The sequence below is a fragment of the Muntiacus reevesi genome, chromosome 2, assembly GCF_963930625.1.
Source record: "Muntiacus reevesi chromosome 2, mMunRee1.1, whole genome shotgun sequence".
Lineage (NCBI taxonomy): Eukaryota > Metazoa > Chordata > Mammalia > Artiodactyla > Cervidae > Muntiacus > Muntiacus reevesi.
In genome coordinates, this window is record NC_089250.1 from 266,378,852 (window position 1) to 266,402,676 (window position 23,825).

The 23,825-nt window shown below is 50.2% G+C and overlaps 2 protein-coding genes across 4 annotated transcripts in view; both read left to right on the forward strand.

The window, feature by feature from the left end:
* The first annotated feature begins 295 nt into the window (after positions 1–295).
* C5AR2 (complement C5a receptor 2) lies at positions 296–7,818 on the forward strand. Of its 3 annotated transcripts, XM_065926396.1 has the most exons (3): positions 297–458; positions 1,310–1,471; positions 4,355–7,818. In XM_065926396.1, exon 3 carries the CDS (start codon positions 4,370–4,372, stop codon positions 5,381–5,383), a length of 1,014 nt encoding a protein of 337 aa, XP_065782468.1. In that variant the 5' UTR covers positions 297–458; positions 1,310–1,471; positions 4,355–4,369; the 3' UTR covers positions 5,384–7,818. The 3 variants fall into 3 exon arrangements, with proteins under 3 accessions (XP_065782470.1, XP_065782468.1, XP_065782469.1); XM_065926398.1 differs by lacking the exon at positions 1,310–1,471 and having other exon boundaries at positions 296–458; XM_065926397.1 differs by lacking the exons at positions 297–458; positions 1,310–1,471 and adding an exon at positions 2,074–2,427.
* A 623-nt stretch (positions 7,819–8,441) lies between these two features.
* The window catches only part of DHX34 (DExH-box helicase 34), a 31,266-nt gene continuing 15,882 nt past the window's right edge, over positions 8,442–23,825 (forward strand). The window contains exons 1-6 of the mRNA XM_065926394.1: positions 8,442–9,130; positions 12,071–13,063; positions 14,058–14,369; positions 16,044–16,298; positions 18,734–18,836; positions 20,297–20,514. Of these exons, the coding sequence (XP_065782466.1) occupies positions 12,359–13,063; positions 14,058–14,369; positions 16,044–16,298; positions 18,734–18,836; positions 20,297–20,514 (1,593 nt within the window). The 5' untranslated portion in view covers positions 8,442–9,130; positions 12,071–12,358. The remainder of the gene's footprint in view (positions 9,131–12,070; positions 13,064–14,057; positions 14,370–16,043; positions 16,299–18,733; positions 18,837–20,296; positions 20,515–23,825) is intronic.

Genomic DNA, 23,825 nt, shown 5'->3' on the forward strand with positions numbered 1-23,825 from the left:
GAGTCTTGGTGGGGAAGACCTCAGAGGTCCCTGCTGGGACGGCGAGTCTAGGCCAAGACCCCCAGACCCCAAAGGTCAAGCCACATGTAGATCTATCTGGCTTCCAGGAAGCTGGTGACATGGAGATTGTGCTGGGGACACTGGGTCAGCTCCCACCCACCTTTGCCCGCTGCCCAGTAATTTTGGGATGTGTGAGTCATGGGAAGAATCCAGGACAGACACTAGCTGGAATAGGAAAAGGCTAATCCTGTTTTTCCCTGCTTAAGAGTGTCAGCTGGGACCTGTCAGTTGACAGCGCCTGGCGGAATCCCCTAGGAGCTCCGGGAACCAGCTTGCAGAAATCCATTAGCTGCCAGACATCGGGGGAGAGACTTCAGACGTCCCAGGTCTTGGCTGTCAGCCTGGATCTTGCTCCCCCGTGGCATCTGGCCCAACTGGGGACCATTCCTCAAGAGACGGTAAGGATGGAGGGGAGAAGGGAGGGGGGCATTTTCCCAATCCTGGTCATATAGACTCATTATTTTCAGCATCTGGGAATCAGAACTAGAATTTCAGGAGTGGAATCTTAATACCATCGCAATGAAATCCGCATCGGAATCCCAGACTCTTGGAATTTACTCGGGCAGGTCAACAGAAAGGTTCTGTCAAGGGATCCCCATATACTAAAATTATCACACTCAGGTGGGCTTCCTTGGTATAGCTCAGTGGGTAAAAGATCTTCCCGCAATACAGGAGACCCCAGTTCGATTTCTGGGCTGGGAAGAGCCCCTGGAGAAGAGTTAGGCTCCCCACTCCAGTATTCTTGGGCTTCCCTGGTAGCTCAGGCAGTAAAGAATCTTCCTGCCATACAGGAGACCTGGGTTTGTTCCCTGGATTAGGAAGAACCTTGGAGGAGGGCTTGGCAACCCACTCCAATATTCTCGTCTGGAGAATCGCCATGGACAGAGGAGCCTGGCAGCTGCAGTCCATGGGGTCGCAAAGAATCAGACGTGACTGAGTGACTAAGCACACACATAGGTATAAACAGAGAAATATAATTCATTTGGTGTATAAAATCAGAAGATAATAATGCTACCCACGATGCTCCTTGAATGTCCTTTAGTCTGTGGCTGGTTAATAAGTGTGACACACCCAGCCCATGGATTGATTTTGATCTTATTGTGAAGAAAGGGGTTGATTTGTGTCCAGATAGGGAAAGTAGATCTGAGACACATTAAATGGAAAAGATTAAGCAATGGTACAGGGAATGTTTGGATTTCTGTTTAATGTGTTAAAAGGGAAATACTGACTGACTGAGTTGCTTACACAGGGAAAACTCAGATCTGAACTGGGAAGAGCCAGGAAGGGTGGAGTCTCAGGGTGGCACGAGAGGGTACATGTGGATCTGGGACCAAGCGGCCAACACACTTCTTAACGCTCACGGTGGACGAGGCACCTATTCAGTTGATGAATTCACCTAACACCCTCTAAGGTGAGTCTGCTGTTTTCATTTTTGCAGACGAGGAAGCTGAGACACAGAGAGGTTTGATGACTTGCCCAAAGCCACACAGCTGGTGAGGGCTTGAATTTTTATTCTGTTGAAATGCAGATTCTGATTTGGTAGGTCTGGGGAGGGGCCTGAGATTCTGCACTTCTTCTTTTTTTTTTTTTTTGGCCACGATGTATAGCGTGTGTGGGATCTTAGTTCCCCAACCAGGGATTGAACTCTTGCCCCCTGCTGAAGAAGTGTGGCGTCTTAACCACTGGACCACCGGGGCAGTCCTGAGGGTTTGAATTTTTAAAGCATGCACATGGCTTCATTTTAGAGATGAAAATAATATGAAAGCGAAGTGCCAAACTTCACACACACACACACACACATACACACACACACACACACACACACACACACACACACTCACACTGGCTTGGCCTTTTAGCAGCTACTTGGCATGGAGGAGGGGAGAAGGCGTGGTGGGAGGGAGGAGGGGGAAGGGGAGTGCCCCAACTTCCCTTCTGCCCTTCCTGTTATGTCAACTCCAGCTGATGCCCTGCGGAGGGCCAGTCAGCCCAAAAGAGTCAGCAGAGAGCCGCAGAGTCAGGTTATTATGACATCATGCGGACGAGTCTATTTTCTACCTGAGCCCTTGATCTGTAAAACAAGCTTTACACATATTGGCTCTTCAAAGCCTCCCCAAACTGGTGAGGTAGGCTCATCTCCATGACTAGCTTCTCAGATGAGGAAACCCAGAGAGAGAGCCGGCCGAAACTGTGCACTCAAAGTCACAGAGGCCGGGTCTGCTCAGGGTCACTGGCTGTCCGGCCTTCCAACTCTCCCGAACCTAAGACTTTTGGATGATGATGTTCTAGGGCTTGGAGTTTCAGAGTGGGACTAATTAACACAGTTTGAAACTCAGCTCTGTTACTTGCTTAGCTGAGCCACCTTCGGTAAGTTCCTTAACTTCTCTATGGCCTCAGTTTTCTTGTCTGCAGAATGGGTCTAACAATGGTGTGAAAATCAGAGGGCTGTTAGAAGGACTAAATGATATAATATGTAAAGGGGCTTGGAGCAATGTCTGGCACAGAACACAAAGTACTCAGTAGATGGTGCTTAACAATAATAATAATAATGAAAGGGGATTTCCTGGTGGCTCAGATGGTAAAGAGTCTGCCTGCAACACCGGAGACCTGGCTTGTAGTGGTAGTAGTTATGATTCTCATTGCTATGGTAGACAATGTCATTTCTCTGCCCAGCACCTTCCCATGGCTCCCATCTCATGCAGAATAAAAGATGAAGAGCTTACAGTACCTATGTAGGCACTGATATCTCTGTTTTTACCTTCCATCTATTTCAGATGGAGATGGAGTTCTAAAATGTATCATCGTGTTCCCGCCTTAGGGCATTTGCACTGGCTCTTTCCTCTGCCTGAGATTCGCTTCTCCCAGATCAGCACACAGCTCCCTCCCCACCTCCTTTTTGTCGCTGTTGTTCAGTCCCTGTCCGACTCTTCGACCGCATGGACTGCAGTCCACCAGGCTTCCTTGTCCTTCACTACCTCCCAGAGTCTGCTCAAACTCATGTCCATTGAGTCGATGATGTCATCCAACTATCTCGCCCTCTGTCCCTGGCCCCCTTCTCCTCCTGCCCTCCATCCCCTCCTTTCTGGTTTTGCTCAAATATCACCTTTTCAGAGAGGCCTTCCTTGACCCCTCATTTAAAATTCCACTATAAGGAATTAAAAATTCCTTGTAATGCAGGAAACCTGAGTTCGATCCCTGGGTTGAGAAGAGCCCCTGGAGAAGGGAAGGGCAACCCACTCCAGTATTCTTGCCTGGAGAATTCCATAGACAGAGGAGCTACATGCCATCCATGGGGTCACACTGAGTCAGACATGACTGAGTGATTAACACTTTCACGTTCACTGTCATCTTGATGAATATTCAAGTTCCAATAATTTAGATTCTAGAGTTCCAGTTCGCTTACTGGCTGGTGTTCAATGCTCTAGAACTTCACTAGAGCCACTAGTCACGTGTAGCTATTTAAATCAATGAAAATGGAATAAGATAGAAAGTTTAGTTTCTCAGTCACCTTGGCTCCCATTTCAAACACCCAGTAGCCACATGTGGCTGGCAGTTACTGTATTGGACCACAGATATGAACTATTTCCATCAACACTGAAAGTTCGACTGGACAGGGCTGGTCTAGAATTCCAAGCAATAAATGGCTAGCTAGCTACTAAATTCTAAGAATTTTTAGCTAAGATTTTTAGCATGCTAGAATTCTAACATGGTGATATTCTAGAATTCCAAGAGGTTAATAAGCTGGGGTTCTAACTGTAACATTTTATTTTTTTTTTAACTGTAACATTTTAGAATTCCAAGATTCTAATGTGCTGGAGTTTTTTTTTTCCTTGTAGTTATTTATTTATTTTGACTGTGTTCAGTCTTTGTTGCTATGCAAGTTTTCCTTTAGTTGCTGTGAGTGGGGGCTACTTTTCAGTTTCGGGGCCCTGGCTTCTCATTGCAGTGGCTTCTCTTGATGTGGATCATGAGCTCAGTAATTGTGGCTTCTGGGCTTTAGAGCACAAACAGGCTCAATAGTTGTGGAGCGTGGGATCAGTTGCTCCGTGGCATGTGAGATCTTCCCGCACCAGGGGTGGAACCTTGCGTCTCCTGCATTGGTAGGTGGATTCTTTACCACCGAGCGACCAGGGGAGCCCTGCCCTGGAGTTCTGACAGTATCCTGTCCTGGAGTTCTAATGTTGTCCTGTCCTGGTTTCCAAAATGCTAACGGGCTGGGGGTCCTATCCACTAGGATTCCGAGGGCCTGAGAGTTTTCACCTCTGGGTTTTCACACCATCGCTCGCCTGTGCAGGTGTCCGCAGCCTGGATGGAGAACACTTCTCTCGGCAACGAGTATGGGGATTACGGCGACATTCCAGATCTCCCGGTGGACTGTGCTGATGGCTCCTGCATCTCCGTTGACCTCCTCCACGCGACCCCACTCCTGCTGTATGCCGCCGTCTTCCTGGTGGGGGTGCCGGGCAATGCCATGATGGCCTGGGTGACCTGGAAAGAGGCCCGCCAGAGGATCAGTGCCATCTGGTTCCTCCAACTGGCCGTAGCGGACCTGCTCTGCTGTCTGTCTCTCCCCATCCTGGCGGTGTCGGTCGCCCACAAGGGCCATTGGCTGTACGGGGCAGTGGGCTGCCGGACCCTGCCCTCTGTCATCCTGCTGTCCATGTATGCCAGCGTCCTCCTCCTGGCCACTCTCAGCACGGACCTCTGCCTGCTGGCCCTCAGGCCCATCTGGTGGGGTGCAGCCGGGCGGGCATGCAGGGTGCGGGCAGCCTGTGGGGCATGCTGGGGGCTGGCCCTGCTGCTCACCGTGCCCTCGGCCATCTACCGCCGGCTGCATCAGGAGCATTTCCCACGCCGGCTGGAGTGTGTGGTGGACTATGGTGGTTCGACCGTGGCAGAGAACTCAGTGACGGCCACCCGGTTTATTTTTGGCTTCCTGGGGCCACTGGTGGTCGTGGTCGTCTGCCATGGTGCCCTCCTGTGTCACGCTACCCGACGCTGCTGGCCCCTGGGCCTCGCCGTCGTGGTGGGGTTTTTTGTCTGCTGGGCCCCCTACCATGCGCTGGGACTGATACTCACCATGGCGGCCCCACACTCCACCCTCCTGGCCCAGGCCCTGCGGGCTGAACCCTTGGTGGTGGGCCTGGCTCTTGCTCACAGCTGCCTCAATCCCATGCTTTTCCTCTATTTTGGGCAGGCTCAACTCCGCCAGTCTCTGCCAGCCGCATGTCGCTGGGCCCTGAAGGAGCCACAGAGTGAGGATGAAAGTATGGTCAGCAAGAAATCGACTAGCCACGACCTGGTCTCAGAGATGGAAGTGTAGGCTAGGGGGAAATTGGTTTGTACCCTCCTATCCCATTTTACAAGATGGGCTTCATGCATAGCTGAATCTAGCAGCTTAATGATATTGTCATTTATTCTTTTATTCATTCAAAAAACATTTGTTATGCCCTGCCATGAGCAGTGCAGATATAAAACATTTCCATCATTGCAGGAAGTTCTGTTGGACAAGGCTGCTCTAGAATATCACCTGTTCAGATCTTTGAAATCACATAGTAGTGATACCTTCTTAACTCCAGGACAGCACTTTACACATAGTTTCTCCTTTAAGGTAATTCTTACATCAACCCAGAGGTCATTTGCCCAAGATCACACAACAAGGAAATTATAGAGCTGAGATTGGATCCCATGTTTACCTGACTCTAGTATCCATGCTCTTGATCACTGAAAATTTCCTTCAATGCCTTCTTCAAACAGTACTTCCTCCAGGGAGGTCTCCCTGATTCAGTCCCCTCCCTGGGGAACAGAACATTCTGTTCTCCAAGTTTCTGGAACAAAAGTTCCCAACTAACCTGTAAATTTTCCAAGGGCAACATCTGGGCTAGTTTAATTTCTGTCTCGCCTCCACCCTTCCCAAACTTTAAAAAGAGCCAAACTATGTTTGTGTACACTCTGTTTTCTTCCAACTAGATTGTGAGCTACCCAATGACTGGGATCTTTTTGTTGCTTTAAAAAAAAAATCTGATACAGGGACAGGTATTAGGTCAACAACACACATTTTAATTTTTGATATTGTATTCAGCATTCTCATGGAGAAGGGAATGGCAACCCACTCCAGCATTCTTACCTGGGAAATCCCATGGACAGAGGACAGAGGAGCCTGGCAGGCTACAGTTCATGGGGTCACAAGAGTTGGACATAACTTAAGAGACTAAACCTCCAGAATTCTCATGCATAATCCAAAATCGCCTCATCAAATGAATCCTGTCCTGGGACAATTTATGTAACTTCGTGAAAAGTTGAAAGAAATCTTGCAGTTAATCCACTGGGGCCAGGTGCCATTTAGGAGAGTTCTTTGTACATTTGTAAATAGTCATCTGTATTTTTGAAATTTGTTTTCCTTTTTTATTGCATCAGTGTTACTTCTTGTTAAAAAGAATCAATTTCATGAAAGCTTTTTTTTTTTAAATTTTTTTATTAGTTGGAGGCTAATTACGTCACATGATGAAAGCTTTGAGAGTCTTTCTGAGCAATTTTCCATAAAAGTCCCTTGATCATGAAAAATAACCTTGTTTTTGGTTTGTTGTTAACTTCCTCCTTTTGTTCTTAAGTTTGTTCTTTGGTTTTTGCTTATTTTTAGCATGAATGTATCAAGTTCTTTAGGTTTCCAATTAGAAGTTTTCCCAAGAACTAGTTTCAAGTTTTCTACTCAATCCTTAGCATTGGTAGGTTATTATTTTCTTCCTAACTTCATATATGTTGTTTGCTTTCTCCCATTTTCATTTTTTAAAAATTGTAGTTCTCTTTTGTACATTTTAAGCAGATGTTAGTCAATTTCTTCCCCTTCTTCTTTTGATAATGACACAATTGGCCCCTCGATGTTCTAATTGCTTCCTAAGGATTCAATAGTTACATACAACTTACCACTTGACATCCCAACTCATTGTAGAATAAATAACTTAATATGCTCAAAACAGAAGTATGGATTTTCTCTTTTAGCCATCCTCCTGCTTCTTTTCCATCCCAATTGATGGCAACTCTGTATTTCCAGGCACTCAGGCCAAGAACCTTGGGCCACCTCTCTTTCTCTCATACTCACGATCCATGGCCAATTTATCAGCCAATCCTTGCAGATTCTATCTTAAAATATCATCTTCTCTGCCATCATCCTGATCCAGCTATCTACTGTGGCAGCCTGCCCCCGGTCCCCTCTTCTTATCTTAAATCCCTATATCTGTTCCCCACATGGGAGCCAGAGGACTCTGTTAAAATCTAACTCACATGGAGCTCTGCCCACGGATTCTGCCTCACTCAGATTGGAAGTCAAAGTCCTCACTTCTATTCTTCTCCTCTCTCCCACCTCATTCCCTACTGTTCTGCAACCTTCATCCAACTACACAAGCTTGCTTGCTGACCCTTGAACCCTCCAAGTTATGTGGTCATCTCAGTCTTTGGCTCTGTAGCTTCCTCTACTGTGAATGCTCTCGCCAAGGGGGTCCCCATGGCCTGCAACAACGTTTTTAGCTCTTTGCCTAAATGATACTTTCTGGCAGAGGTCTTCTCTGACTGTCACTGGACCAAATAGCATCACTCCTTGTTCCTTCCATGCTTTGTTTTTCTCCATAGAAAATGCAGTTCTGCTTGACATTCTATATATTTATTTTAATCTATGCGTCTGTCTCCCTCACCAAAATATGAGTTCCTTTGTTTTGTTCATTTCTGTACCCTCAGTGCCTAGAACTGATTTTAGAAATGAAAGCTGTACCTTCTTAACCAAGGCACTATCCAAAGGAAAAAGGAGAATGATGGGAAGGATATAAAGAATGAAAGATTTAACATTTATCAAGCTGCTGCTGCTAAGTCATTTCAGTCATGTCCGACTCTGTGCGACCCCACAGACTGCAGTCCACCAGGCTCTGCCGTCCCTGGGGTTCTCCAGGCAAGAACACTGGAGTGGGTTGCCATTTCCTTCTCCAATGCGTGAAAGTGAAGCTGCTCAGTCGTGTCCAACTCTTTCCAACCCCATGGATTGCAGCCTACCAGGCTCCTCTGTCCATGGGATTTTCCAGGCAAGAGTACTGGAGTGGGTTGCCATTGCCTTCTCCGATTTATCAAGCGCCTATATGTATAATAGTGAAAAAAGTTTAGATACCTTATGTATACTTTTGCATTTGTTTTTCCCAACAATCTTGAAAAGTAGGCATTATCCTCGTTTTATGGAAACTGAGGCTCAGGGCCACAATGACTGACCCATCTAGGACTACAGAGGACTCACTTTTCTCCTTCAAGTAGTCATTCATTCAACATTCACCGACTATCTAATCCCTGCGTTTGTCGCTGGAGAACATAGGACCTTCAAGACAGAAAGTTGGGAAGTTGAATTGTATTATTCATTAATGAATTGGTAGGGTGAATTATATATGAATAGATTGCATTAATGACTGTGAATTATAATACATCAACGTAAAGACCCTGAGGCCGGGAACGATTGAAGGCAGGAGGAGAAGGGGACGACAGAGGACGAGACAGTGGAATGGCATCACTGACTCGATGGACATAGTTTGAGCAAGCTCCGGGAGTTGGTGATGGACAAGGAAGACTGGCGTGCTGCAGTCCATGGGGTCACAAAGAGTAGGACACGACTGAGCGACTGAACGGAACTGAATGTATCAATGTATTAATAATTAATACATTAACATATGAATTATAATAACTAAGTCACGGGGAGGGTGTTCTGATAGTGTCTGGGCTCAGGCCAGCGTCCTATTTTGGCTAAACCCCAGAGTCCGGGCGACGCACAGATGCAATTAGCTGTTCACCGGCAGAGTAGACCAACTCTCCACAGTCACGCCTCCACTTGCCCCCAGAGGGCGCAGCGTCACCCGAAGCTCCTCCCAAAGCGAGGCGGGGCCTGATCATTCTGTGCGCAGGCGCAGAGTGAGCCTTGGGCGCTCGCAGCTGCTCATTGGTTCCTCTGTCCGCCGGAATGGCGTGCGCAGGCGCAGGACCGGCTTCGGGAGCGTGGCGGTCCTGGGGACCGGAAGTTGAGGCGATCTCGGCGGTTAGAGAGGTGAGGGGGGGTGGGGCGGGGCGGCTGCGTGGGGCGGCGGTGGAGGCGACTGGAGCCCGATCCGGATCGGGGACAGCTTGGGAGAGGGATGAGGGGAACGGGGAAACCCCGAGATGAGGCAAGGTTTTGGAGGAAGCCGAGCAGCCGGGAGAAGCAGATGGAGATGGAGCCTGAGCGTTGCTAAGAGAACTGAGGGTCAGCGAGGTTGAAAGAAATGGAGGCACAAAAAGGAGTTTCGAGAAACTGAGGAACTGAGAGACGGGGAGGTTGAGAGAGGAGAGAAGCTGAAACTGGAAAGGTAGAAAGCAAGAGACTAATGGATCAGACGAAGAGAGGCTCACAGGGTCCACGAGATAAGTGTGATCGCACCATGAACTTGGGAGATGGAGAGAAACGTAGAACGATGAGAGTGGAAACTAGGGTTTTGAGAAAAGTGTATATATGTGTGTGTATGATGGATATGTATGCATATAGATATATATGAGTGACGTAGAGTAGTGCCTGATATGTGTCAGCCCTAAGTAAATGTTGGCTATTATTAGAGCTTCAAACTAGGTGACAAAATTTTAGATGGAGAAATGGATTGTCAGTGATGGAGAGAGAAGAAAACGGAGAGTCAGGAAAAAAAATTCAAACAAAATGAGAGATGAAAAACTGAATAGGAGGAGTGGAGTCAAATAGAGAAAGACAGTTGGAGAGAAAATAAGAGTGAAAAACAGATCAGGGTGGGAGAGAATCAGATAAATGAAAAGAGTTGGGACCAGTCAAAGAGAGGGAAGACAGGTAAGGGTGGTGAGCAAGATGGACCAGAAAAAAGACAAGAGACCTGAAGATGGAGAGCCAGACAGGAGAGAGAGGGAAGTAGAGAAAATCTCTAAAAGCCTTGAGCCTAGGAAATAAGAGACCAAGGGATGGTCAGAGGCACAGTAAGAGAGAAACTAGTCAAGCCAAGAAGTCCAAAGGATAGCCTAAGAATAGACTCCTAGAGAGCCATAAGGATGCCCTCATTCTGGCTACATAAGGCAGTTAGCAGCCTGGGAGGAATGCTCTCCTCCATTTCATCATCCCTGTCTTTTTCTGGGACACACTGGCCCAGCATTGCAACAGACTTTCAAGGCCTTTTCCTTTTTGTTCCCTCCTAGAACAGAAATTCCCTCTGAAGGTTCTATGGCATCGCCCAGCCCACGTGTTTACCAGGAAGTGCTGGGCACTCCCCATAAGGCTACTCTTCTATGGGAAACAGCTCTGGCAGTCCACAAGTTCTTCAACTGGCTCTTAACCTGGCTCTGATAACCCCCAGGGTTGGTCTGGGTCCCTCTGAGACTATAGAGATAGAACCTCTGAACTCTGTTCTGTGATGGCCCTCAGAAACAAGGCTGAGTAGGGGAAAGTATTGCTAATAAACCAAGGTGAACTGTGGCCTTTTGAGTGTAAAATTTTTTCCAGGTTGTATGCCTGTGGTTCCTCTCACTGTTTTCTCTGTCAGTCATCATGGAGAGAGAGCACTGGGCCTGTATGTAGTAACTGTTTAGCTTCTCTGTGTCAGGCTAGGTAATACACATTGCAGTGTTTTGAGATGGGATTGTTCCCATTTTACAGATGAAGAAAACCTCAAAGGAGTTAATTTGCACGCAGACACATATCTGGTAAATGATAAAGCTGAGGTTGAAATTCAGATCTACCTGACTGTGAAGTCTTTACCACGGAAGGCTTGGAACCCTTTTGTCAATTTTTTTTCATTTTGTTTGTTTGTTTGTTTGTTTTGGCCATGTTACACAGCCTGTGGGATTTTAGTTCCCTGATCAGGGATCGAACCTGTGCTCCCTGCATTGAAAGCATGGAGGCTCAACCACTTGACTGCCAGGGAGGTCCCTTAGGACCCTTTGAAGATCATAAACTCCTTTAAGAATCTGAGTGATGGGCTTCGCTCCAGAAAGTTAGCATATACAAGGGGATGTGCTTCATTAGTTAGGAGTTACACAGCTAAGAGAAACCAGACCTTAAGCAAAAAGACATTTTATTGTGTAGTGGTGAAATGGACTTTTGGAAGGAACTAAGCCTCAAGCGCTGAATGGTTTTGCAGGCTTCTCCCCTGTCCCTCTTCCACTTCTCTACTTGTGGTTGCTTGGTGACCATCCTTGTGTGTGCCTCCCTGTGCCCACATGCAGTCTTTTCTGTAGGAAAGATTTCTAGGCAAAGACTGCTTAAGACCTGCTACAAACAGCTCCCTGCTTATATCATCCTTGCTTAGCCAACAGTAGATAAACTTTTCTCTCCTAGCAACCTAGTGTAAATTCTTGGGAAAGGCCCTGATTGCCTCTCCTTGGGTCATGTGTCTACTCCTCAGACTAGTCACTGGTTAAAGGGGGAGTACCATGATTGGCCAGGCCTTTGTCATTTGCCCAACCAATAGATGTTCTCGGACTTATAGTCAGGGGAGACCATGTAGAGTCCAAGAAGGGCTACTTTCCCAAGGAAAGTGCATTCGTTTTTCAGGAAACAAAAAAAAAACGGGAAGTGCCAGGCAGGCAAAAACAAACCATGCAACACTTGCAAAATCATGCACTGAATTTCAAAGGGTTTCCGGGGATCCTGAAACTCAGTAGACCACATCTCTCTCATGTTATTGTGTCTGGTGACCAAGTTCTGCTGCTGACTGGTCATGTGACCTACATTCCTTCAGGTCCAAAATCCCCTTCTTGGGGATCCTTCCCTGACTCCCAAGCATGGTCAAGGAAGGCTCCTGCAGCCCCCGGGCTTCCTTTCTTGCTGCCCCCATCTCTGGATTGTCAGAGTCTGGTGACAGGACCCCCTGTGGGCACTCAGTGTGGTCTTACCCATTGCTGTCCCTTCCCCTAGTCCAGTGCTTGCAAAACAGCAGGCTGTCAGTAAATGTTCCTATAGGATGACTGTCTTCTGTTTTTTCCCGCAAACATCCAGGGCCTGCAGTCCCAGGATGAACTTGTGTCCATCCCAGAGGTCACCACAGGAGTTGTGAGGTGCCCTATGCACCACCAGCTTGACCCGGGCCGCAGGCCATTTATTCTGCCAACACCTGTGTCGATCCTGTGCCACCACTGAAGAGGAGATTAGCTTTTGGAAGAGAAAGTGCTACCTTCTTGCAGGCACTGGCCTCTCACTGCAGGAAGTGGGGAATGTCCGAGAATATTTGGTCCAGGGGCTCAGAACTGAGGCCAGTTTTGTGACAGCCCTGGGATCGGCCACGGCATGCCGCCTCCCAGAACAAGGGAGGGCAGGGGTCCCCGGGACCGACCCCGGGCTCCCAGTCCTGAAGAGGCCCCAGAGAAGTGGGACTGGAATTGTCCAGAGACACGGCGCCTCTTCGAGGATGCCTTCTTCGGCGATGAGGATTATATCCGGCAGGGTTCCGAGGAGTGCCAGAAATTTTGGACGTTCTTTGAACGCTTGCAGAGATTCCAGAATCTCAAGACCACCAGGAAGGAGGAGAAAGACGCCAGGCGGCCCAAGCACAGCCACCCAGCACTGGCCGACCTGCCTCATGCTTACGACCCTCGCTACCGCATCAACCTCTCCGTCCTCGGCCCGGACGCTCGGGACTCTCGGGGGCTGGGCAGGCGCCTGCCCCCTGAGAGAGTATCCGAGTTCCGCCGAGCCCTGTTGCACTACCTGGACTTCTGCCAGAAGCAGGCGTTTGGGCGACTGGCCAAACTGCAGCGGGAGCGGGCGGCACTGCCCATTGCCCAGTACGGGCACCGCATCCTGCAGACGCTGAAGGAGCACCAGGTGGTGGTGGTGGCAGGCGACACGGGCTGCGGCAAGTCCACTCAGGTGCCCCAGTACCTGCTGGCTGCCGGCTTCAGTCACGTGGCCTGCACCCAGCCCCGGCGAATTGCCTGCATCTCGCTGGCCAAGCGCGTTGGCTTCGAGAGCCTCAGTCAGTACGGCTCACAGGTAAGTGGGGGAGAACAGGCTTCCAGGTTTTCTCGCGTAACCTCGCGGGATAAGTTAATATCAGTAAAGTTACAAAAAACACTACCTTTTTACCTAGCAATGATTCTCCTAGAAATTTCTTTACAGATTGGCCTGGATATGGTCCAGATGACAGAGGTGCTAACAGTAGCCAGTTTAGTACTGTAAAAAAAATTGGAACTGTAAAAAAAATTGGAAATGCCTAAATGTTTATCAGTCTTTCTTTAGGCAGTCAGAAAAAAAAAGTGTGAAGATGCTTCTTACTAATGATGTCTAGGGTTCTAATCCTAGCTTGACCACTTAAAAATTGTTATTGAGACTTCCTTGGCAGTCCAGTGGTTAAGAATCCACGTTCCAACGCAGGGGACTTGGGTTCTATCCCTGGTCGGGGAACTAAGATCCCACATACTATGGGACCACCAAGCCTGAGTGCCCTGACTAGAGAAACACAGCTGAAATCGATGTGTGTATGATGTGAGGTAGGGGTTAAGATATGTTTCCTCTCAATAACATTTTGTAGCTGGTTTACTTTGGATGACTGGCCTCAGTTTCTCCATCTGTGAGATGAGGGTAATAATACCTCCCTGCTTATGTTGTGTGGTAGTTGTGAGGATGAAATGAGTTAATATACATAAAGATTTAAAGTAGTTCCTGGTACATAGAAGGGACTCAAGAGAAAGGTTAATCATTACTATTATAACTAATTAGTATCATACATTAGGCTCCATGCCAAGTACTTTATGTGCATTAGCACATGTAATTCTCACGGCATCTAGAAGGAAAAAATATCTGTCTCTGGGATGGAGTTGCCCGAAGTCGGCAGCGCTAAGTGGCAGAGGTGACATTCGAACCCAAGTCTTTTGGTCTCCCGGCTCTAATGCGGGACACTTGCTCAGGGTTTCAATGTGGGGAGGGTCAGGGGCTACGGGACAGGCCCAGGGTCCTCTCTGACCACCCCCCCACCCCCCACCCCCAGGTTGGCTACCAGATCCGTTTCGAGAGCACGCGCTCGGCGGCCACGAAGATCGTGTTCCTGACGGTGGGGCTGCTCCTCCGGCAGATCCAGCGGGAGCCCAGCCTGCCCCAGTACCAGGTGCTAATCGTGGACGAGGTGCACGAGCGGCACCTCCACAACGACTTCCTCCTGGGGGTCCTCCGGCGCCTGCTGCCCCAGCGGCCCGACCTCAAGGTCGTCCTCATGTCGGCCACCATCAACATCTCGCTCTTCTCCAGCTACTTCGGCAACGCTCCCGTGGTGCAGGTGCCGGGGCGGCTCTTCCCCATCACGGTCAGTGCTACCCACGCTTCCTGCCGCCTCCCCACCTCACCCCCAAGCCCCGGACTCCCCACCTGGTCCCCGGCCAACCTGGACATGTCCCTTCTCTTCTCTCCTTCTCTGTTTCCCATTTCTTTAATTAATGACGTTCTCTCTCTCTTTTTAAAGTTTTTCTGTATTTATTTTTTGGCTGCTGCCCTGTTGCAGCATTGTATGAGCTTCTCATTGCGGTGGCTTCTCTTGATACGGAGCACAGACTATAGCTCAGACTCAGTAGCTGCGGCGCACGGGCTCAGTGGCTCCGTGGCATGTGGGATCATCCCGGACCAGGGACTGAACCCGTGTCCCCTGCATTGGCAGGCAGATTCTTATCCACTGTGCCACCAGGGAAGTCCTCTCTCTCTCTTATTTTTTAAAGCTGCTATTTTCTGGGCATTTGCAGTGTCCCGGGGAGAGTGCTAAGTGCTTGTTAGAGGAGAGCCCAAAATTTAAAGGCTCAAGTAACACAGAAATTTTTCTTATCTAACAGAATAGAACCAAGTGGTCCAGGTTGATGGGCAATTCTGTTGCACGTGGTCATTCAGGGACCCAGGCTCCTCCTCTCTCATCACTTTACCGTCTCACGGGGCAGGGTTTCTCAGACTCAGCGCTGTTGATATTTTGGACTGGATAATTCTTGGTTGTGCCCTACAGGGTGTTTATCAGCATCCCTCAGAAGTGGCAGGGCCAGGACTTAAATCCTGCTCACAGATAGACGTGGCACCGGGCCGGGAGCTTCTGTTTGCCCTTCAGATCTACTGTGCCCTTCCCTACATTCCTGTCTGCCCCTGAAGGCACTAGCGGACCCCCCTCCCCCGTCTTCTCCTTGGCCACTGGGAAAAGGAGAGGCAGCCCCCTCCATCGAGGTCTGCAGTGGCCTGAGCCTCACAGCTCCTTCCAAGATGCCTCTCTGCACAGTCCTCTCCTTTATGGTTTTGATAACTGCTCCTTCCTCTTGTTCTTTGGGGCCAAGGCTTGATAACAGCTCTGAGGCTCCTAGCGGCAGGAAATGCGACGTTCCTTGTGGTTTCTGGATCTTGGTGCCCATCAATCTGTCTTCTAAGTAGTCATTAAAAACACCGAGGGTGCTTTCAGAGAAGTGATTTTGAGGGTTTTAATCCCGACTCCACCCCTTAAAATTTTGTCATTGTTGGAGTTATACTCCAACTACAAAAGATTTACGTGTATCACAAATGTACAGTTCAATTAATTTTCATAGATTAAATATCTCAACAGGGACTTCCCTGGCGGTCCAGTGGCTAAGACTCCAGGCTCCCAATGCTGGGAAACCGTGTTTGATCCCTGGTTAGGGAACTAGATCCCACGTGCCGCACCTAAGACCTGGCACAGCCAAATAAATAAAAAAAATTTTTTTAGTTTTTATCACAAGAAAACATTTTTAAAAATACTTGAATGGAGCCAGTATCTAGATTAAAAGGCATGAAACATGACCAGCACCCCGGAAACCTCCCAGTTACCTTGTCCTTTTATCACATCCTCTTCAAACTGCCCTATTTGGGACAGTTTGTCCTCTGTCCTCTGTTGCCTGGATGGTCTGCGACCTCTCCGTCAGCCTGTGGCCTCCCCGCCCCGATGTCGGAGCTGGAGTGACCAGGTCTGCTCCTGCCTGGGGCCATCTCCTCGCAGGTCGTGTACCAGCCGCAGGAGGCCGAGCCGACCACATCCAAGTCGGAGAAGCTGGACCCGAGGCCCTTCCTCAGGGTGCTGGAGGCCATCGACAATAAGTACCCACCCGAGGAGCGGGGCGACCTCCTGGTGTTCCTCAGCGGCATGGCGGAGATCAGCGCCGTGCTCGAGGCCGCCCAGACCTACGCCAGCCACACCCAGCGCTGGGTGGTGCTGCCGCTGCATAGCACCCTCTCTGTGGCCGACCAGGACAAGGTACGGAGTGTCGGCCGGCGGAGGGGGCAGGGGGCGTCTCACTGCGTAGCCAGAGGAGGAGGGGCTGGGGTGGCGGATACAGGACTGAGGCAATCCCACGACCCTGGGCTGTGGGCTGCAGAGAGGGGCCACTCACATCTTTTAGCTGGGGGAGGATGCGTCAGGGCGAGCTTCCTGATGAGGTGGGGGCACTGCAGCTGAGCTTTGGCATACAAGAGAATTTTGAGTAAGAGAAGAGGAAGGCAGGCAGTGTGGGTTGGGGGAACTGACTTGAGCAGAGGCCTGGACATGGGAATCTGGGAGTCAGGTGTGGGGAAAGTGAAGAGACTGCCTGTTGGAATGGACGGGTGCTGGGGGACCTGACTTTGGGTCACTGTGGGTCTAACAAATTACCCCAAGACCTAGTAGCGTGTTCACTGTTAACATTCATTGACTCACATAGTTTCTGTCAATCAGGAATCTGGGAGGAGCTTAGCTGGATGATTCTGGCTCAGGGTCTCTCAGGAGGTTGTGGTTAGGTGTCAGCTGGGGCCTCTGTCATCTGAAGGCTTGACTGGGGCTGGAGGATTCTCTTCTGAGATGGAGCACTCACTCACATGGCTGGCAGTTGGTTGGGGGGCCTTTCTAGGGGGCTGCTTGAGAGTTCTCACAATGTGGTGGCCAGCTCTTCCCAAGAGACCTAAGTAGAAGCCACAGCATCTTTTATGACGTAGCTGTGGAAATCACAAACCACCACTCCTGCCCTGTTCAGAGGAACAGTTCAGAGATGAGGCTGTGAATCCCACGAGGTGAGACTGCCCCGGCCATCCTGGAGGCTGACTGCCTTGATCACCTCCGGGAGAGTGCCTTCAGGCCCCGTGGTTGTTTAGTGGTTAAAGAAGCAACCTCTGAGGGGCCTCGCTGGTGGTCGGGTCCCGTGGTTACGGCTCCACGCTTCCACTGCAGGGGACACAGGTTCCACCCCGGGTTGGGGAACTAAGAGCCCACAGGCTGTGGCATGCAGCCAAAGAGTTAAAAAACAAAGCACAGCCAAAAAGTTTAAAAAAAGAAGAATGAAAGAAAAGGAAGAAGCAACGTTTGAGCACCTCCTAGTGCTTCTCTTGCACCAGCGGCTCCTTTGGGACCCAGTGGGGCTTCCCCTCAGCTGCTGGTCTGCTGGGGGCCAGATGGGCATGTAATCAACGATTCTACAAGTAGTAGAGGAAAGCCTCGGATACTCTGAGAGCAGAGTCTTGGTGGATTCAGGAAAGGCTTCCTGGGGGAAGGGGCTTTGCAAATGGAGCCCTGAGAAAGCCCCGTTCTGGGATGGGGGGCAGGGAAGCGCCTGTCCCAGCTACAGTGTGTGGAGCACTAGTTGTGCTGGGCAGCGTCTGGGCCACCCTGTCTGCCAGGTCCTGCATCCCCATTCGACAGCTGCAGAAACTGAGGCGCAGGCAGTTAGGCAGAGACACCTGACTGGCAGAGCCAGGCTGTAGAACTTGGTGATTTGGTATCAGAGCCCATGCTCTGAACCAGCTGTTGGCAGACTTTCTGTGAGGAGGGCGAAATCTTTAGGTGTTATGGGCATATGGTCTTTGTTGCAACTACCTTGCTGTTACAGCTAGAAAGCAGCTGTAGACTCACCAGGTGAGGCTGCGTTCCATTAATTTGATTCACAAAAACAGATCATAGGGTGGATTTGGCTCACAGGCTGGAGTTGCTGACTGCCACTCTTAACCACTGTGCTTGACTGTCTCTTGGGTCCATGAGAAGGGCTTGTGCAAAGGGCCTGGGGTGAGAGAAAGACAGGGCAGGTGGGAAACTATGCACAGAGTGGCTGGGTCCAGATTGTGAGGGGGGAGTCAGGAGGGATGGGACCAGGGAGGTGGACAGGGTAGACCACCAGGGGCCTAGAAGACCCACTGTAGGCCTGGACTTTGTCCTGAGGGCACTGGAGGATCTTGGGAGGGTTCTGAGCAAGGTGGCGGGCAGTTCTGTTTGTGCTTTAGCAGATCCCTCTGTTGCATGTGAAGGTTGGATGGGAGGGGTGAGACCAGAGACCAGGGAGGAAGCTGGAACGGGATCTGGGTGGGAAAGGATAGCCGTGGACCAGGGCAGGGGCTGTGGGTTTGGGGAGGAGGGAATGGATTCATGAGATATTCAGGGGGATCGGCTGTGGCTGGATGGGTGAGGAGAGATGAATACCTAAGACGGCCCAGGTTTCCGGCCCCAGTGATGCAGTAGATGAGGAGATGGGGGCCCAAGGAGGAAAGGGTTTGGTAGAAGGTGCTTAGGCTGTTGGAGACGTGTGACTGTGGGGTCCCATGGGAGATCCAGGAGGCACCCAGGAGGCCACTGGACACGGGGGTCAGTAAGCGCCATGTTAGTCATGCAAAGAGCCTGGGTGGTGTAGGACAGAGACAAGGCGCCCAGGCCGCCTCTTCACCGTCCCCCAGGTGTTCGACGTGGCCCCCCCTGGAGTCCGGAAGTGCATCCTCTCCACCAACATTGCTGAGACCTCAGTCACCATTGACGGCATCCGCTTCGTGGTAGATTCTGGTAAGGGCGCCCCCTGGCGTCCCCCAGGGCCTGGCGAGATGTGCGCGTGCAGTGAGGGAGCCCCACACAGGCAGGGAGGTGGTAGTGTTTTTCGGGCTGTGGAGCAGTGGCGGCATCCTAGTCTCGCTCAGGCCTTCCAGGCTTGCCCTTGCCTCAGGGCCTTTGCACGTACCGTTGTCTCTGCTGAGAGCTGTCTTTGCCCCAGATATCCACATGGCTTACTCCCTCACGTCAGTGCAGGACCTGTGCAAATGTCTCCCCAGTAGAGATGCTCACCTTGTCCACATTATCTAAGTGATCTTTTACTGTCACCTCCCTCATGAGGCTTTATTTTTCTTCATAGTGTGGGGCATTATATTTTACATCCCAGCTAGACTCTTTTCTGAAAAGTCAGCATCGCTTAGTGGTGAGGAGACACTGGAACCAGCCTGGCCGGGTACCTTGCTGGCCATGTGACCAAGGTCTGACACCCTCAGTAGGTCATTTTGCTCATTTGTAAGATGGCAGTAATAATAGCGCCTCCTTCAGGTTGTGAGGATTAGAAGAGTTAATACACTTGGGGGCTGAGGCCAGTACCTGGCACAGCCTGAATGAATGCTCAATACATGTTAGCAGTTACCTTACTGTATTGAATCTGGTACCATCGATGAGAAAAGATAAGGAAATGGCAAACCACTTCAGTATCCTTGCCTGGAAAATCCCATGGACAGAGGACCCTGGTGGGCTGCAGTCCATGGGGTTGCAGAGAATTGGGCATGAGTGAGCAACTAACACACACATAATTTTATGTACTGTTAGAAAATGCTGTCTGTTAATCAGTGAGACATCACTGTGATTTTAAGGTGTATTCCATTTTTAGAGACAAAAAAGCGTGGTCTTGAATTGATGAAGTCTGGTGTTCTGTTCTGCCCCGTGAATGAAGGGGCTTTGTTTTGTTCACAGCTGTGTCCCTCGTTCATAGTACAGTGCCTGCACCTGCCTGTGTGCTTAGCTGCTCAGTCGTGTCCAACTGTTTGCAACCCCATGGACTGTAACCTGCCAGGCTCCTCTGTCCATGCGGATTCTCCAGGCAAGAATACTGGAGTGGGTTGCCATGCCCTCCTCCAGGGGATCTTCCCAACCCAGGTCTCCTGCATTGCAGGCAGATTCTTTACCATCTCAGCCATCAGGGAAGCCTGGCATACTAGGTGTTAATAAAATCTGTTGGATGACTAAATCCCTGCATAAAGAAAGGCTTGAAGAAGTAAATGAAAAGATGCATGAATGAAGAAACTGAAGAATACATTAACAGAATGGTAGAGTGGGGCCCAAACTAAGCTCTGGGATAGTGTTACTGAAACAGAGTCCTAAGTGAGGTGTCAGTGAATGAATGGCTGGGTCAAGGGCCAGGCACGTGGAGGGCCCACATGGGTCCTGCACACATCTTTCCTTCCCTTCCTGCTCCCCTCCTGCCCGCCCAGGGAAGGTGAAGGAGATGAGCTACGACCCCCAGGCCAAACTGCAGCGGCTGCAGGAATTCTGGATCAGTCAGGCCAGTGCCGAGCAGCGTAAGGGCCGGGCGGGCCGCACAGGCCCCGGCGTCTGCTTCCGCCTCTATGCTGAATCGGACTACGATGCCTTCGCCCCCTACCCTGTCCCGGAGATCCGGAGGGTCGCCCTGGATGCACTGGTGCTTCAGGTAAGGCAGGGTCAGAGAGGAGACTGAATCCTGAGTGCTGGTGCCAGAGAGGAACCCAGGAGATATTTAGACAGGGTTTCAGGATCAGGAAGGGGAGGGTGGGCCAGGCCACAGAGGGGAACTCATTCCTTCCAAATGTCAGATCCCATATTGGGGTGGGAGCTGTTCCACACAGTCCACAGGGTCATGGGAAGAACCTTGTGACTCAAGCAGAATGTTTTCAGCTGTAACAGAAAACCCATCAGGAAGTGGCTTTTTACTTTTTTTAGGAAGTGGCTTTTAAAACTGGGGTTTCTCAATATGCTTTATGTCATGGCTTGTATCTCAGTAGTTAGTTTTGCTTAGATTAGGCTTCTATGACAAATAGACCCACTTACATGCCAGCACAGCAGAATGTTAGTCCTTGGATTGGTAGGCAGTTTCCTTTATTCAAAGGTGTTGTTTAGTCACTAAGTCATGTCTGACTCTTTTGCTACCCTATAGACTGTAGCCCGCTAGGCTCCTCTGTCCATGGGATTTCCGAGGCAAGAATATTGGAGAGGGTTCCCATTTCCTTCTCCAGGGGATCTTCCCGACCCAGGGATTGAACCCGCATCTCCTGCACTGGCAGGGGGATTCTTTACAGCTGAGCCACTGGGGAAACCCTTATTCAGAAACCCGGGCCTTTTCTGTCTTGTGGCTGCATCATCTCCCCAGGGCCTTCACCATTTGTGTCAGCCTGTGAGGGGAGAGAGCATGGGACTTGGGTTTGGGAGGGTGAGGGTGGGTCCACAGTGATGCACCTCCCTTCCACTCACCCGGGTGAGCGCTCACGGCCATGTCTCACTGCAGGAGAGGCTAGGAAGTGTAGTCCTGCGCTCAGGAAGGAGCAGGGAAGGAAAGTTGGCGGCATGTGCCGCGGGCTCACACGTGCCCAGGCGGGGGAGTGACATGAACCAGCTCCCTTCCTAAGGGTGATGCACACTGATAGTCTGTATTTGCTTGATTTCCTGTGGAAAAAGTGCCAGTTCTGACCCACTTCTTGGAGTTTCCTGACTCATATAACCTGCTGTTTGAAAAATATTGGCTTGAACAAAATTTCACATAATGAGAAGCCTTGAGATAAGGAGGTTACAGCCTTGGTTGTTTAAATAGGTTGGTGATGTTATACAGTATCAGGTTTTTTTTAAATTTATGTATTTATTTATCATTTCTGTTTCTGAGCTGGGCCTCGTGGCACGTGGGGTCTTAGCTCCCCGATCAGGGATTGGATTTGTACCCAATCCCCTGCAGTGGAGGCTTCCCTGGTGGTTCAACTGGTAAAGAATCCACCTGCAACGCTGGAGACCCTGGTTCAATTCCTGGGCCAGGAAGATCCCCTGGAGAAGGGATAGGCTACCCACTCCAGTATTTGGGGGCTTCCCTGGTGGCTGAGACAGTAAAGAATCCACCTGCAGTGCAGGACACCTGGTTTGATCCCTGGGTTGGGAAGATCCCCTGGAGCAGGGCATGGCAACCCACTCCAATATTCTTGCCTGGAGAATCCGCATGGACAGAGGAGCCTGGCAGGCCACAGTCCATGGGGTCGCAAAAAGTTGGACGGGACTGAGTGATTAAGCACAGCACAGCCGCTGCAGTGGAAGCTCAGAGTCTTAACCACTGGACCGCCAGGGTTTTTTCTAGAGCTCCAACCTCAGCTTAGCAGCAGCTCTCCTAATATCAGTGATGATGATGATGATGATAGAAAATAATTTTACCTAGTATTTCCCATGTGCTGGGTTCTGTTCTAAGTTATATATATATAACTCTTTTGATCCTCACACAACCTTTGTGTAGTAAGTAAGCTTATTCCAATTTATGGATGAGAAAAAGGATGCACAGAGAGGTAAAGTACCTTGATCCATGTGGCTCTGCTGGCAAGGGGTAGAGCCAGATTCATCTGGGGCCTTCAGGCTCCAGAGCCTGCCTCACGACTGCCCCTCCACCCTGGTGACCCCAGGGAGCACCTCCTGCATCTTTGCTTGTTTGGCAGCAGAAGCAATGAACTGCCCCTCTTTGTGGGTCTCATTTTTTAAAAGTAATTTTATTTTTATTTTTGGCTGCCCTGGGTCTTTGTTGCTGCACAGGCTTTTCGCTCGTTGTGGCTCTGGGGCTTTTCCTTGCGGTGGCTACTCTCGTTGCAGAGCAAGGGCTGTTGGGCCGTCCGGCTTCGGTAGTTGTGGCTCCCGGGCTCTAGAGCGCAGCTCAGTCGAAGTGGCTTAGTTGCTCTGGGACAGGTGGGATCTTCCCAGACCAGGATCAAGCCAGTGTCTCCTACATTAGCAGGCAGATTCTTTACCACTGAGCCACCAGGGAAGCCCCTGAGGGTCTTGTTTTTTTAAGGCCATGGGAACTTTGCCAGCCGCCTTGGCCGGCCTCCCATCCTGCCTTCCACTCTGTGACCTGTAATTGTCCAGGAGGAAGGGAGGGAGGGTGTTGCCTGACTGGATCAGAGCAGTGATTCGCAGTCCCAGTTACATGTTGGAATCATGTAATAATATCCCCCCACCCAGAACTCCTAACTTAAAGGTCTTTTAACAAGTGCTAGTGGTCTGCCAGACAGCACCATGCCTCGGTAACCAGGGAGGACAGTGGGATGGCTGGTTGAGGGATGGATGACCTAGAACTTCCGGTGGCCTCCAGATCAGGGCCAGGGGAGAAGTCACTTCGCCCAGAGACTTTGGCTGAGCCCCTGGCTCTCTGAGCTCTGTTCTCACTCTCTCAGGGTCACATGAGCCGCCACGCCAGCCTTACCTTCATCCCCTCACCAGAGAGGTGCTGTTTCCCCTGAGCCATGCCGGGTCCAGTGATGGGTACACACTTCACCTCTTCCTCCCCACAAGGCCCTCTGTGCCACTGAGCTAATCAGGATGCTCTTGTTGAAAGTGACAGAAACCCGACTGAAGCTGTTGTTTTCAGAAAAGGGGATTTTATGGATTTGTGAGTCCATGTTGGGGGAGGTCAGGCTTAAGAAAAAAATAAACGATTTCTCCATCTGCTGTGGATTGGCTGATTTCCAGGCAGTGGGAAAAATAATTTCAGCTGCTTTGGGCTTCCACGCTGGCCCCTCAGAACCAGAGTGGGTGCTGGAGCACCTCTCTCTCAGCTCCAGGTTGTTAAGTCCCAGGGAAGGATTCTGATTGGCCCAGCTCAGGTTACGTGCTCATCCCTTTGTCAGTTGCTGTGGCACCTCAAATGGTCCAGCTTAGATCATGTGCTTGCTCTGTGACCAGAGTCTAGGAGAAGAGCTGCTAGGTGGACGGACAGACAGATAATGGTCCGCCTTCCCCACT